Source organism: Somniosus microcephalus, chromosome 3, assembly GCF_052327205.1.
Source record: "Somniosus microcephalus isolate GS21.2 chromosome 3, FLI_Smic_1.0, whole genome shotgun sequence".
Lineage (NCBI taxonomy): Eukaryota > Metazoa > Chordata > Chondrichthyes > Squaliformes > Somniosidae > Somniosus > Somniosus microcephalus.
The window spans coordinates 369,427,110-369,439,212 of record NC_140989.1 but is presented as its reverse complement, the minus strand read 5'-3'; the positions used below and the strand labels follow the sequence as shown (position 1 = coordinate 369,439,212).

General features: G+C 54.7%; 1 protein-coding gene across 1 annotated transcript; it reads left to right on the top strand.

The window, feature by feature from the left end:
• The first annotated feature begins 1,427 nt into the window (after positions 1 to 1,427).
• On the top strand, positions 1,428 to 10,859 carry fpgt (fucose-1-phosphate guanylyltransferase). The gene is made up of 3 exons (XM_085978374.1): positions 1,428 to 1,680; positions 6,427 to 6,519; positions 8,093 to 10,859. The coding sequence occupies exons 1-3, from the start codon at positions 1,428 to 1,430 to the stop codon at positions 9,517 to 9,519; spliced, it is 1,773 nt and encodes a 590-aa protein (XP_085834500.1). The 3' UTR covers positions 9,520 to 10,859.
• The last annotated feature ends 1,244 nt before the right edge of the window (positions 10,860 to 12,103 follow it).

Genomic DNA, 12,103 nt, shown 5'->3' with positions numbered 1-12,103 from the left:
CCCCCTCGCGCTCTCTCCCCCCCTCTCGCTCTCTCCCCCCCCTCGCGCTCTCTCCCCCCCCCTCGCGCTCTCTCCCCCCCTCGCGCTCTCTCTCCCCCCCCCTCGCGCTCTCTCCCCCCCCTCGCGCTCTCTCCCCCCCCTCGCGCTCTCTCCCCCCCTCGCGCTCTCTCCCCCCCCTCGCGCTCTCTCCCCCCCCTCGCGCTCTCTCCCCCCCCTCGCGCTCTCTCCCCCCCCTCGCGCTCTCTCCCCCCCCCTCGCGCTCTCTCCCCCCCTCGCGCTCTCTCCCCCCCTCGCGCTCTCTCCCCCCCCTCGCGCTCTCTCCCCCCCTCGCGCTCTCTCCCCCCCTCGCGCTCTCTCCCCCCCCTCGCGCTCTCTCCCCCCCCTCGCGCTCTCTCCCCCCCCTCGCGCTCTCTCCCCCCCTCGCGCTCTCTCCCCCCTCGCGCTCTCTCCCCCCCTCGCGCTCTCTCCCCCCCCTCGCGCTCTCTCCCCCCCCTCGCGCTCTCTCCCCCCCTCGCGCTCTCTCCCCCCCCTCGCGCTCTCTCCCCCCCTCCCTCGCGCTCTCTCCCCCCCTCCCTCGCGCTCTCTCCCCCCCTCCCTCGCGCTCTCTCCCCCCCTCCCTCGCGCTCTCTCCCCCCCTCCCTCGCGCTCTCTCCCCCCCTCCCTCGCGCTCTCTCCCCCCCTCCCTCGCGCTCTCTCCCCCCTCCCTCGCGCTCTCTCCCCCCCTCCCTCGCGCTCTCTCCCCCCCTCCCTCGCGCTCTCTCCCCCCCTCCCTCGCGCTCTCTCCCCCCCTCCCTCGCGCTCTCTCCCCCCCTCCCTCGCGCTCTCTCCCCCCCTCCCTCGCGCTCTCTCCCCCCCCTCCCCCCTCCCTCGCGCTCTCTCCCCCCCTCCCTCGCGCTCTCTCCCCCCCTCCCTCGCGCTCTCTCCCCCCCCTCCCTCGCGCTCTCTCCCCCCCTCCCTCGCGCTCTCTCCCCCCCTCCCTCGCGCTCTCTCCCCCCTCCCTCGCGCTCTCTCCCCCCTCCCTCGCGCTCTCTCCCCCCTCCCTCGCGCTCTCTCCCCCCTCCCTCGCGCTCTCTCCCCCCCTCCCTCGCGCTCTCTCCCCCCTCCTCGCGCTCTCTCCCCCCCTCCCTCGCGCTCTCTCCCCCCCTCCCTCGCGCTCTCTCCCCCCTCCCTCGCGCTCTCTCCCCCCCTCGCGCTCTCTCCCCCCCTCGCGCTCTCTCCCCCCTCGCGCTCTCTCCCCCCCTCGCGCTCTCTCCCCCCCTCGCGCTCTCTCCCCCCCTCGCGCTCTCTCCCCCCCTCGCGCTCTCTCCCCCCCCTCGCGCTCTCTCCCCCCCTCGCGCTCTCTCCCCCCCCCTCGCGCTCTCTCCCCCTCCCTCGCGCTCTCTCCCCCCCCTCCCTCGCGCACCTCCACCGGCCATCGAAGGCCACTGATGACTGTGACTGTTTGGGTAACTGTGGCAGTGCCTCTGCATGAGCTTCCCCTTGTTGATATTTTTTTTGTGCCTGCCTGCCCAGGGAAAGAGGTGCGGCCTGGTGAGTTCTGGGACATTGTGGTGATTACGGCTGCTGATGAACGTCAGGAGCTGGTGTTCCAGCAGCAGATCGCCAGCAAGCTGGAGAGGAAGGAACTTCCCCTAGGAGCGCAGTATCACGTGTTTGCAGATCCCACTGGACCTAAAATCGGTAAGAGATCATGCCGTGTGCAAAATGACAAACTAGGAAGTTGTTGCTCAACTGTTACAAATCAGCGCTTGGGCCTCAGCTGGAGTATTGTGTCCAATTCTGGGCACCACACTTGAGGAAGGATGTCAAGGCCTTGGAGAGGGTGCAGAGGAGATTTACCAGAATGGTACCAGGGATGAGGGAGTTCAGTTATGTGGAGAGACTGGAGAAATAGGGGTTATTATTTTTATTGTCCGCTGTGGCTCGGTGGGCAGCACCCTCGCCTCTGAGTCAGAAGGTCGGGGGTTCAAGTCCCACTCCAGAGACTTGATCACAAAAATCTAGGCTGCCGGGTGCCGTCTTTTGGATGAGACGTTAAACCAAAGCCCCGTCTGCCCTCTCGGGTGGATGTGAAAGATCCCACGGCACTATTTCGAAGACGAGCAGGGGAGTTCTCCCCGATGCCCTGGCATTTATCCCTCAATCAACACAACATAAACAGATTATCTGGTCATTATCACATTGCTGTTTGTGGGAGCTTGCTCTGCGCAAATTGGCTGCCGCATTTCCTACATTATAACAGTGACTGCACTCCAAAAGTTCTTTGGCTGAAAAGCGCTTTGAGACGTCTGGTGGTCGTGAAAGGCGCTATATAAATGCAAGTCTTTCTTTATTTAGAGCAGATAAGGTTAAGAGGAGATTCAATAAAGGTGTTCAAATTCATGAAGGGTTTTGGTAGCGCATAGTATTCCATTGTATTTACAGCATAAGTCAGGAGTGTGATGGAATACTCTCCACTTGCCTGGATGAGTGCAGCTCCAACAACACTCGAGAAGCTCGACACCATCCAGGACAAAGCAGCCCGCTTGATTGGCACCCCATCCACCACCTTAAACATTCACTCACTCCACCACCGGCGCACCGTGGCTGCAGTGTGTACCATCTACAAGATGCACTGCAGCAACTCGCCAAGGCTTCTTCGGCAGCACCTCCCAAACCCGCGACCTCTTCCACCTGGAAGGACAAGGGCAGCAGGCGCATGGAAACACCACCACCTCCAAGTTCCCCTTCAAGTCACACACCATCCTGACTTGGAAATATATCGCTGTTTCTTCATCGTCACTGGGTCAAAATCCTGGAACTCCCTCCCTAACAGCACTGTGGGAGCACCTTCACCACACGGACTGCAGCGGTTCAAGAAGGCGGCTCACCACCACCTTCTTGAAGGCATTTCGGGATGGTTAATAAATGCTGGCCTTGCCAGCGACGCCCACATCCCAGGAACTAAAATAAAACAGAAACCGGCCATTCGGCCCAAATGGTCTGTAATAACAACAGAAAATGCTGGAAAAACTCAGCAGGCCAGGCAACATCCGTGGAGAGAAAATAGAGTCAACATTTCGGGTCAAACCCTTTGTCAAGACTGGAAAGGCACAGGAAATGAAATAGATTAAAACGCCAGGCTGGGAGAGAACAGAAGAGAAGTGAAGAGACATTAAGAGGTATTCAAAACGTGACGAGATGGTGATAGGACTAGTGGAGACAAAAGTCGGCTCTAGATTAGGTGTGAAATGCGCTGGCAGAATGGGAGACAGCTGCCATGTGGGAGAGAGAAAAAGGGGGGGGGGAAAGGTGTGGATAAAATATAAGTAAAAATGTAATAGGGGCCGAGGTTACGATCTGAAATTGTTGAACTCGATATTGAGTCTGGAAGGCTGTAAAGTGCCTAATCGGAAGAGGAGGTGCTGTTCCTCGAGTTTACGCTGGGTTTCCGTGGAACAATGCAAGAGCCCGAGGACCTCACTGTACGAGTGGGAATGGGGCGGTGAATTAAAATGACAGGCGACCGGAAGCTCGGGGTCACCCTTATGGACTGAACGGAGGGGTTCCACAAAGTGGTCACCCAATCTGCGTTTGGTCTCCCCAATGTAGAGACCGCATCGTGAGCAGCGAATACAGTATACTAGATTGCGAGAAGTAGAAGTAAATCACTGTTTCACCTGGAAGGGGTGTTTGGGGCCCTGGACAGTGGGAAGGGGGGAGGTATAGGGGCAGGTGTTGCATCTCCTGTGCTTGCACGGGAAGGTGCCGGGCGAAGGGGAAGGGGTGCTGGGGGTGATAGAGGAGTAGACTAGGGTGTCTCGTAGGGAGCGGACCCTACGGAATGCTGAGAGGGGAGGGGAAGATGCGTTTGGTGGTGGGATCACTTTGGAGGTGGCGGAAATGGCGGAGGATGATCCATTGAATGTGGAGGCTGGTGGGGTGAAAGGTGAGGACAAGGGGAACCCTATCGTGGTTCCAGGAGGGAGGGGCAGGGGTGAGGGCAGAAGTGTGGGAGATAGAACGTACACGTTCGAGGGCCGTGTCAGCCACGGTAGAGGGGAATCCTCGGTTGAGGAAAAAGGAAGACATGTCGGAAACACTGGTGTGGAAGGTGGCATCGTCGGAGCAGATGCGGCGGAGACGGAGAAACTGGGAGAATGGAATAGAGTCCTTACAGGAGGCGGGGTGGGAGGAAGTGTAGTCCAGGTAGCTGTGGGAGTCAGTGGGCTTGTAGTGAATGTTGGTCAATAACCTATCCCCAGAGATGGAGACGGAGAAGTCGAGGAAGGGAAGAGTCGGAGATGGACCATGTGAAGGTGAGGGAAGGGTGGAAATTGGAGGCAAAGTGAATGAAATTGTCTAGTTCAGGGCGAGAGCAGGAAACGGCACCGATACAGTCATCAATGTACCGGAAAAAGAGGTGAGGGAGGGGACCCGAGTAGGACTGGAACAAAGAGTGTTCCACATATCCCACGAAAAGGCAGGCATAGCTAGGACCCATGCGGGTACCCATAGCAACACCTTTGATTTTGAGGAAATGAGTGAAGTCAAAGGAGAAGTTGTTCAATGTGAGAACAGGTTCAGCCAGGCGGAGGAGGGTGGTGGTGGATGGGGACTGGTCGGGCCTCTGTTCAAGGAAGAAGCGGAGTGCCCTCAGGCCATCCGGGTGGGGGATGGAGGTGTAGAGGGATTGTATGTCCATAGTGAAAAGGAAGCGGTTGGGGCCAGGAAACTGGAAACTGTTAAAGTGGCGGAGGGCATCCGAAGAGCCGCGGATGTAGGTGGGAAGAGACTGGACAAGGGGAGAAAAGATAGAGTCGAGATAGGAAGAGAGAGGTGCGGTGGGGCAAGAACAGGCTGAAACGATGGGTCTACCAGGGCAGTCCTGTTTGTGGATCTTGGGAAGGAGGTAGAAGCGGGCTGTGCGGGGTTGGGGAACTATGAGGTTGGTGGCCACGGGGGGGAAGATCTCCAGAGGAGATGAGGTCAGTGACAGTCTTGGAAACGGTGGTTTGATATTCGGTAGTGGGGTCATGCTCCAGGCGGAGGTAGGAGGAGGTGTCGGAGAGGTCCGTGCCGGTGTTTATGCTCCACACGAGCCTCCTCCCAACCCCTCTTCATCGCACCCTATCAGCATATCCTTCTATTCCCTTCTCCCTCATGTACTTATCTAACTTTCCCTTAAATGTATCTGTACTATTCGCCTCAACCACTCCCTGTGGTAGTGAGTTCCACATTCTCACCACTCTGGGTAAAGAAGGTTCCCCTCAATTCCCGATTGGATTTATTGGTGACTGTCTTATATTGATGGCCTCTAGTTCTGGTCTCTCCTTCAGGAGAAGCAGGGAGAGACTGTTTCCTCTGGCAAGTGGGTTGGTAACCAGAGGCCATAGATTTAAAATAATTGGCAAAAGAACTAGAGGGGAAATGAGAGTTGTTGAGACCTGGAACGCGCTGCCTGAAAGGGCGGTGGAATCAATATCCATCGGAACTTTCAAAAGGCACTTGGACATGTTCTTGAAGAGGATTCAGTGGCAGGATTATGGGGAAAATGCTGGGGAGTGGGACTAATGGAATAGCTCTTTCAAAGAGCCGGCACCAGCACGACGGGCCGAATGGCTGAGAGATTCGACGATTCAACAACCTTCTTGCTGTTCAATCCGATGACCGGTCAGAATCAACATTTGGCGCTGGATTTTTTTTGGTGAGAGCAAACTGAACATTGGCAGTAAAATAAAAAGGGAGAAAAAAAACCCGGCAGATCCTGAATCAAAGCGGTAAGCGCCCCGAAACGGCAGCTGTGCAGTCAGTATCTGTAAAGAGAAAGGCGGGTGTGACGTTTATTGGCCGTTCCCTCGGTGTCCTTGAGAAGGTGGTGGTGGGCCACCGCCGCCTTGAACCGCTGCAGCCCGTGTGGTGAAGGTGCTCCCGCGCACGCCGCCGCACAGCGCTCTGCAGCTCCCGCGCAGCCAGCTCACCGGCTTTTAAATGGGGAAAATAAACACGCATGCCTGGTATTTCGAATGGGCCGGGCACCCAAAAAATAAAATGAAAGGGAACATTGGTCAGGAGTTCCTGGATTTTGAACCAATAATTGTGAAGGAGCAGGAATTGTGTGTGAATTGGTACAGGGATCTTAGAGGTGACGGTGTTCCCAAGGCATTGCTGCTCATTGTCCTTTCCGGGTTAAGGGTTGCGGGAGTGGGGCGGTGCTGTGGAAGTAAGCTTGATGAGTGGTTGCATTGATTTGATTGACAGCGAGATTTGCCAGTCGCAGAGCACATTTATAAGTCCGACCCACCCACTCTTTCCCCCTTGCAATGGAAAGGAACATTACTGAGTGATCAAAGATAGGAAGTCAGGTTAGAGGGCTGGTGGCCCAAAGGCCCGACTATATGAAAAGGATCGAAGGAATGCTGTTGATCAATATGTGTCTTTTCTCAGGAAACGGAGGGTCTACTCTCCTCGCTCTTCATCGATTAGAAGAACTCTATGAAGACAAGTTGGATAGCTTCACCATTCTTCTAATTCATGCCGGTAAATAGTGAAAGTTTTCGTGTTGCTTCACCTTCGATAAATGGCCGTTTTCTTGACTTGGGTTCAGAGGATAATCTGGAGTACTGGGCTCTGTTCAAGCTCTCCGTCTGTGGCCTCCCATAGAGGAGGGCTTAATGTCCTGGGTATTAATTGTGAGGTTCTGAAGTCTAACAAAGATCCAACTATTTGAAGAGGCTGTGTCGGATATCAGGTGTCAGCTCTGGCTCAATGGGTAGCATTCTCGCCTCGAGTCAGTAGGTCGTGGGTTCGCTGAGGGAGTGCTGCACTGTCGGAGGGGCAGTACTGAGGGAGCGCCGCACTGTCGGAGGGGCAGTACTGAGGGAGCACCGCACTGTCGGAGGGGCAGTATTGAGGGAGTGCTGCACTGTCGCGGGGCAGTACTGAGGGAGCGCCGCACTGTCGGAGGGGCAGTACTGAGGGAGCGCCGCACTGTCGGAGGGGCAGTACTGAGGGAGCGCTGCACTGTCGGAGGGGCAGTACTGAGGGAGCGCCGCAGTGTCGGAGGGGCAGTACTGAGGGAGCGCTGCACTGTCGCGGGGCAGTACTGAGGGAGCGCCGCACTGTCGGAGGGGCAGTACTGAGGGAGCGCTGCACTGTCGGAGGGGCAGTACTGAGGGAGCGCTGCACTCTCCGAGGTGCCGTCTTTCGATGAGACGTTAAACTGAGGCCATGTCTGCCCTCTAAGGTGGATATAAAGATCCCACAGTACTATTGGAAGAAGAGCAGGGGAGTTCTCCAAAGTGTCCTGGGCAATGTTTATCCCTCAACCAACATCTCTCAAATAGATTATCTGGTCAATATCACCTGCTGTTTGCGAGCTTGCTGTGCGCAAATTGCCTGCTGCGTTTCCTACATTATAACAGTGACTACACTTAATTGGCTGTAAAGCGCTTTGGGACGTCCTGAGGTCGTGAGGTTAAAATTTGACTGATAACGCTCCTATAAAAGTGCCTTGGGAGGTTTTACTATAATCACAGAATCAGACAGCACAGGAGGAGGCCATTCGGCCCATCGTGCCTGTGCCGGCTCTTTGAAACATCCCTAATTACCCTCGAGTGGTTTGCTCGGCCATTTCAGAGGGCAGTTAAGAGTCAACCAACATTGCTGTGGGTCTGGAGTCGCATATCGGCCAGACCGGGTGAGGACGGCAGATTTCTTTCTCTAAAGGACTTTAGTGAACCGGTTGGGTTTTTCCGACAATCCGGTAGTTTCATGGTCACCATTGCTGATACTGGCTTTTTTATTCCAGATTTATTAGCTGGATTTAAATTCCCCAGCTGCCGCCGCGGGATTTGAACTCATGTCTCCGGATCATTAGTCCAGGCCTCTGGATTACTAGTCCAGTAACGCTACCACTATGCTACCATTCCCTTCGCGTTGGAGGAGTGCAGAGATCTCGGTGGGGTGGGGGAGGGTTGTAGGGCCGGAGGAGGTTACAGAGATAGAGAGAGGGGCGAGGCCATGGAGGGATTTGAACACCAGGATGGTCACAGTCCATATTCAGGACATGTTTGCCTTTACATGTTACGACGCCTTTCCCTTTTTGTTGCAGGAGGTTCCAGCCAGCGTTTGCCGAGTGCCAGCGCTCTGGGGAAGATCTTCACCGCTCTGCCTCTGGGCGATCCTGTTTACCAAATGCTGGAGCTCAAGCTGGCCATGTACATCGACTTCCCCGGCCGCATGAAGCCTGGGGTGCTGGTGACCTGTGCCGATGACATTGAGCTCTACAGCGTGGGAGAGACCGAGGCCGTTTGCTTCGACAGGCCCGGGTTCACCGCCCTCGCCCATCCTTCCTCCTTGTCCGTCGGCACCACGCACGGCGTCTTTGCGCTGGAGCCGGGCCGGGTAGTGGGGGATCGGGAGGAGCTGGAGTGCGCAGCCTGCCGGCGGTTCCTGCACAAGCCCAGCGTGGAGATGATGCAGGAGGAGGGGGCCATCTGCGGGGCAGGCCGGGGACTCGGCAGTGGCGGAGACACAGAGGAGGCGGAATTTGTCTACACGGACAGCGTCTACTACTTCGACCGTCCGACAGCGAGGCGGCTGCTGGCGATCCTGAGAGAGATCGGCGCCTTCGGCTGCGAGATTGACGCGTATGGCGACTTCCTCCAGGCGCTGGGGCCCGGGGCCACACCGGAGTACACCAGAAACACAGCCAACGTCAGTTACGAGGAGGAGCGGCTGGTGGAGGTTCGGCAGAAGATCTTCTCCTCTCTCCGAGGGACGCCGCTTAACGTGGCCGTGTTGAACAATTCCAAATTCTACCACCTGGGCACCGCCCGGGAATACCTGCACCACCTGACGGCAGACGCGACCCTGAGAGCGCAGCTCGGGCTTCTCCCCGACCCCGCCGGGATCGGCCCGCTCCGCCCCGAGAGCCGCGGCCGGGTTCCATGCATCATCGAGAGCATGCTGGGGCCGGGGTGCGACGTAGCTCCCGGCAGCATGATTGAGTACTCCCAGCTGGGGGCGGGCAGCCGCGTGGGCGCCGACAGCATCGTCAGCGGTTGCTGCATCGGGGAAAACTCCACCGTCCCCCCCGGCACCTTCCTGCACTCGCTGAGCGTCCCAGCGGGCTTCGCCACCGTGATGTTCGGGACGGGAGACGACCTCAAGCACGCTGTCCCGTCCCTTTCGGAGATCGACGAGCTGCAGCTGCTGGGCAGCGGTTTCCGAGAGGTTGCCGGGCGCCTGGGCCTGAAGATCTCGGAGCATCTCTTCTCCGGCGGCGGGAAAGCCCGCCTCAGCCTGTGGAACGCCAGGATCTTCCCCGCCCCGCACGCGAGGGCCGAAGACTCGGTCGCGGCGGTTCTGGAGATGTTTGAAGTCCTGCGGGGGAAATCGGCCCCACAGTGGGCGGTTGACACACAATTGCTCTCCATCGAAGAGATACTCCAACGCAAGGATGTGACAAACATGCTGAGATTCAGGCAACAGCTCGCGGAAGAAATCGGTCAGAAAAAACAAGCAGGGAAAAAGTAAATTGAAGGCCTTTTCATGAACTCATTTGTTCTTTTTTATCCTGTCACAAATAGTTACAAAGTCACTCCTATCGTACCAGAATTGCAGAACTGGGAGGTTATGCCTATCAGGAAAGACTGAACAGGCTGGGGCTCTTTTCTCCGGAAAAGTAAAGGCTGAGGGGTGACCTGATCTTTAAAATGATGAAAGGTTTTGATCGCACAGAAGGTGTTTCCACTTGCGGGAGAGACCAGAACTAGGGGCCATAAATATAAGACAATTACTAATCAATCCAATCGGGAATTCAGGAGAAACTTCTTTACCCAGAGAGTGATGAGAATGTGGAACTCGCTCCCACAGGGAGTGGTTGAGGCGAATAGCACAGATACATTTAAGGTGAAGCTGGATAAACACATGAGGGAGAAAGGAATAGAAGGATATGGTGATGGGGTGAGATGAAGAGGGGTGGGAGGAGGCTGGTGTGGAGCATAAACACCGGCACGGACCAGTTGGGCCGAATGGCCTGTTTCTGTGCTGTAAATTCAGTGTAATTCTTTATCTTTCCTGCTGTACTCCAAAATACAGCTCTTTTTGATATATATCAATGACCTGGGCTTGGGTATCAAGGGCATAATTTCAAAGTTTGAAGATGACACAAAACTAAATGGTACAATTTTAAAGGGGGTGCAGGAACAAAGGGACGAGGACGTATACGTACACTAATCTATGAAGGAGGCAGGACAAGTTGAGAAGGCTGTTAAAAAGCATACGGGACCCTGGGCTTTATAAACCGAGGCACAGCGTAGAAAATCTCAGCCCCAACTGGAGTATTGGGTCCAATTCTGGGCTCCACACTGGGAAGGATGTCAAGGCCTTGGAGAGGGTGCAGAGGAGATTTACTAGGGATGAGAAGCTGGCACTGTTCTCAGAGCAGAGAAGGTTAAGGGGAGATTTAATAGTCATGTTCAAAGCCATGAGGGGTTTTGATCGAGTAAATAAGGAGAAACTGTTTCCAGTGGCAGGAGGGTCGGTAACCAGAGGACACAGAGTGAAGGGAATTGGCAAAAGAACCAGAGGGGAGATGAGGAGAATGTTTTTACAGCGAGTTGTTGTGATCTGGAATGCGCTGCCTGAAAGGGCGGTGGAAGCAGATTCAATAGTAACTTTCAAAAGGGAATTGGAGAAATACTGGGAAAGGAATAATTGCAGGGCTGTGGGGAAAGAGCAGGGAGTGGGACTAATTGAGGAGCTTGACCAAAGAGCAGGCACGATGGGCTGAATGGCCTCCTCCTGTGCTGTCTGATTCTCTGATGCTATTTTGAAATAGATGAAAGTTCTAAAATAAAATGTCTTTTGCTGTATTTTTGTGTGAGTCACTGTACATGTGGCTGGTTTTAATCAACCTTTCACTTTCCATTCATATCACACAGAACACTGAAGATCCCATCACCTCACTGCACCACCTGTCATTCAAATAGGTGGAATGGTCAGTGCAACCTTTATAAACTGATTCAACCTCACACTTTACAGCCTTCCGCCCTCAACATTCACTTCAGTAACTTCAGATCATAACCACTGTTTTCGGACAGTAGGTGCTGGTGATGATTTGAGGAAGTTCTTTGAGGAAGTAACCTATAGGGTGGATAAAGGGGAACCAGTGGACGTAGTGTATTTAGACTTCCAAAAGGCATTTGACAAGGTGCCACACAAAAGATTATTGCTTAAGATAAAAAATCACGGGATTGGGGGTAATATTCTGGCATGGATAGAGGATTGGCTATCTAACAGAAGGCAGAGAGTTGGGATAAACGGTTCATTCTCAGACTGGCAATCAGTAACTAATGGTGTTCCGCAGGGGTCAGTGCTGGGTCCCCAACTCTTTACAATCTATATTAACGATTTGGAGGAGGGGACCGAGTGTAACATATCAAAGTTTGCAGATGATACTAAGATGGGAGGGAAAGTAGTGAGTGAGGAGGACATAAAAAACCTGCAAGGGGACATAGACAAGCTAAGTAGGTGGGCAGAGATACGGCAGATGGAATACAATACTGGAAAGTGTGAGGTTATGCACTTTGGCAGGAAAAATCGTAGAGCAAGTTATTATCTTAATGGCAAGAAACTGGAAAGTACTGAAGTACAAAGGGATCTGGGGGTCCTGGTGCACGAAACTCAAAAGGTTAGTATGCAGGTGCAGCAAGTGATCAAGAAGGCCAATGGAATGTTGACTTTCATTGCTAGGGGGATAGAATATAAAAATAGGGAGGTATTGCTTCAGTTGTACAAGGTATTGGTGAGACCGCACCTGGAATACTGCGTACAGTTTTGGTGTCCATACTTAAGAAAGGACATACTTGCTCTCGAGTCAGTACAAAGAAGGTTCACTCGGTTAATCCCGGGGATGAGGGGATGGACATATGAGGAGAGGTTGAGTAGATTGGGACTCTACTCATTGGAGTTCAGAAGAGTGAGAGGCGATCTTATTGAAACATATAAGATTGTGAAGGGGTTGGATCGGGTGGATGCGGGGAGGATGTTCCCGATGATGGGTGAAACTAGAACTAGGGGGCATAGTCTTAGAATAAGGGGCTGCTCTTTCAAAACT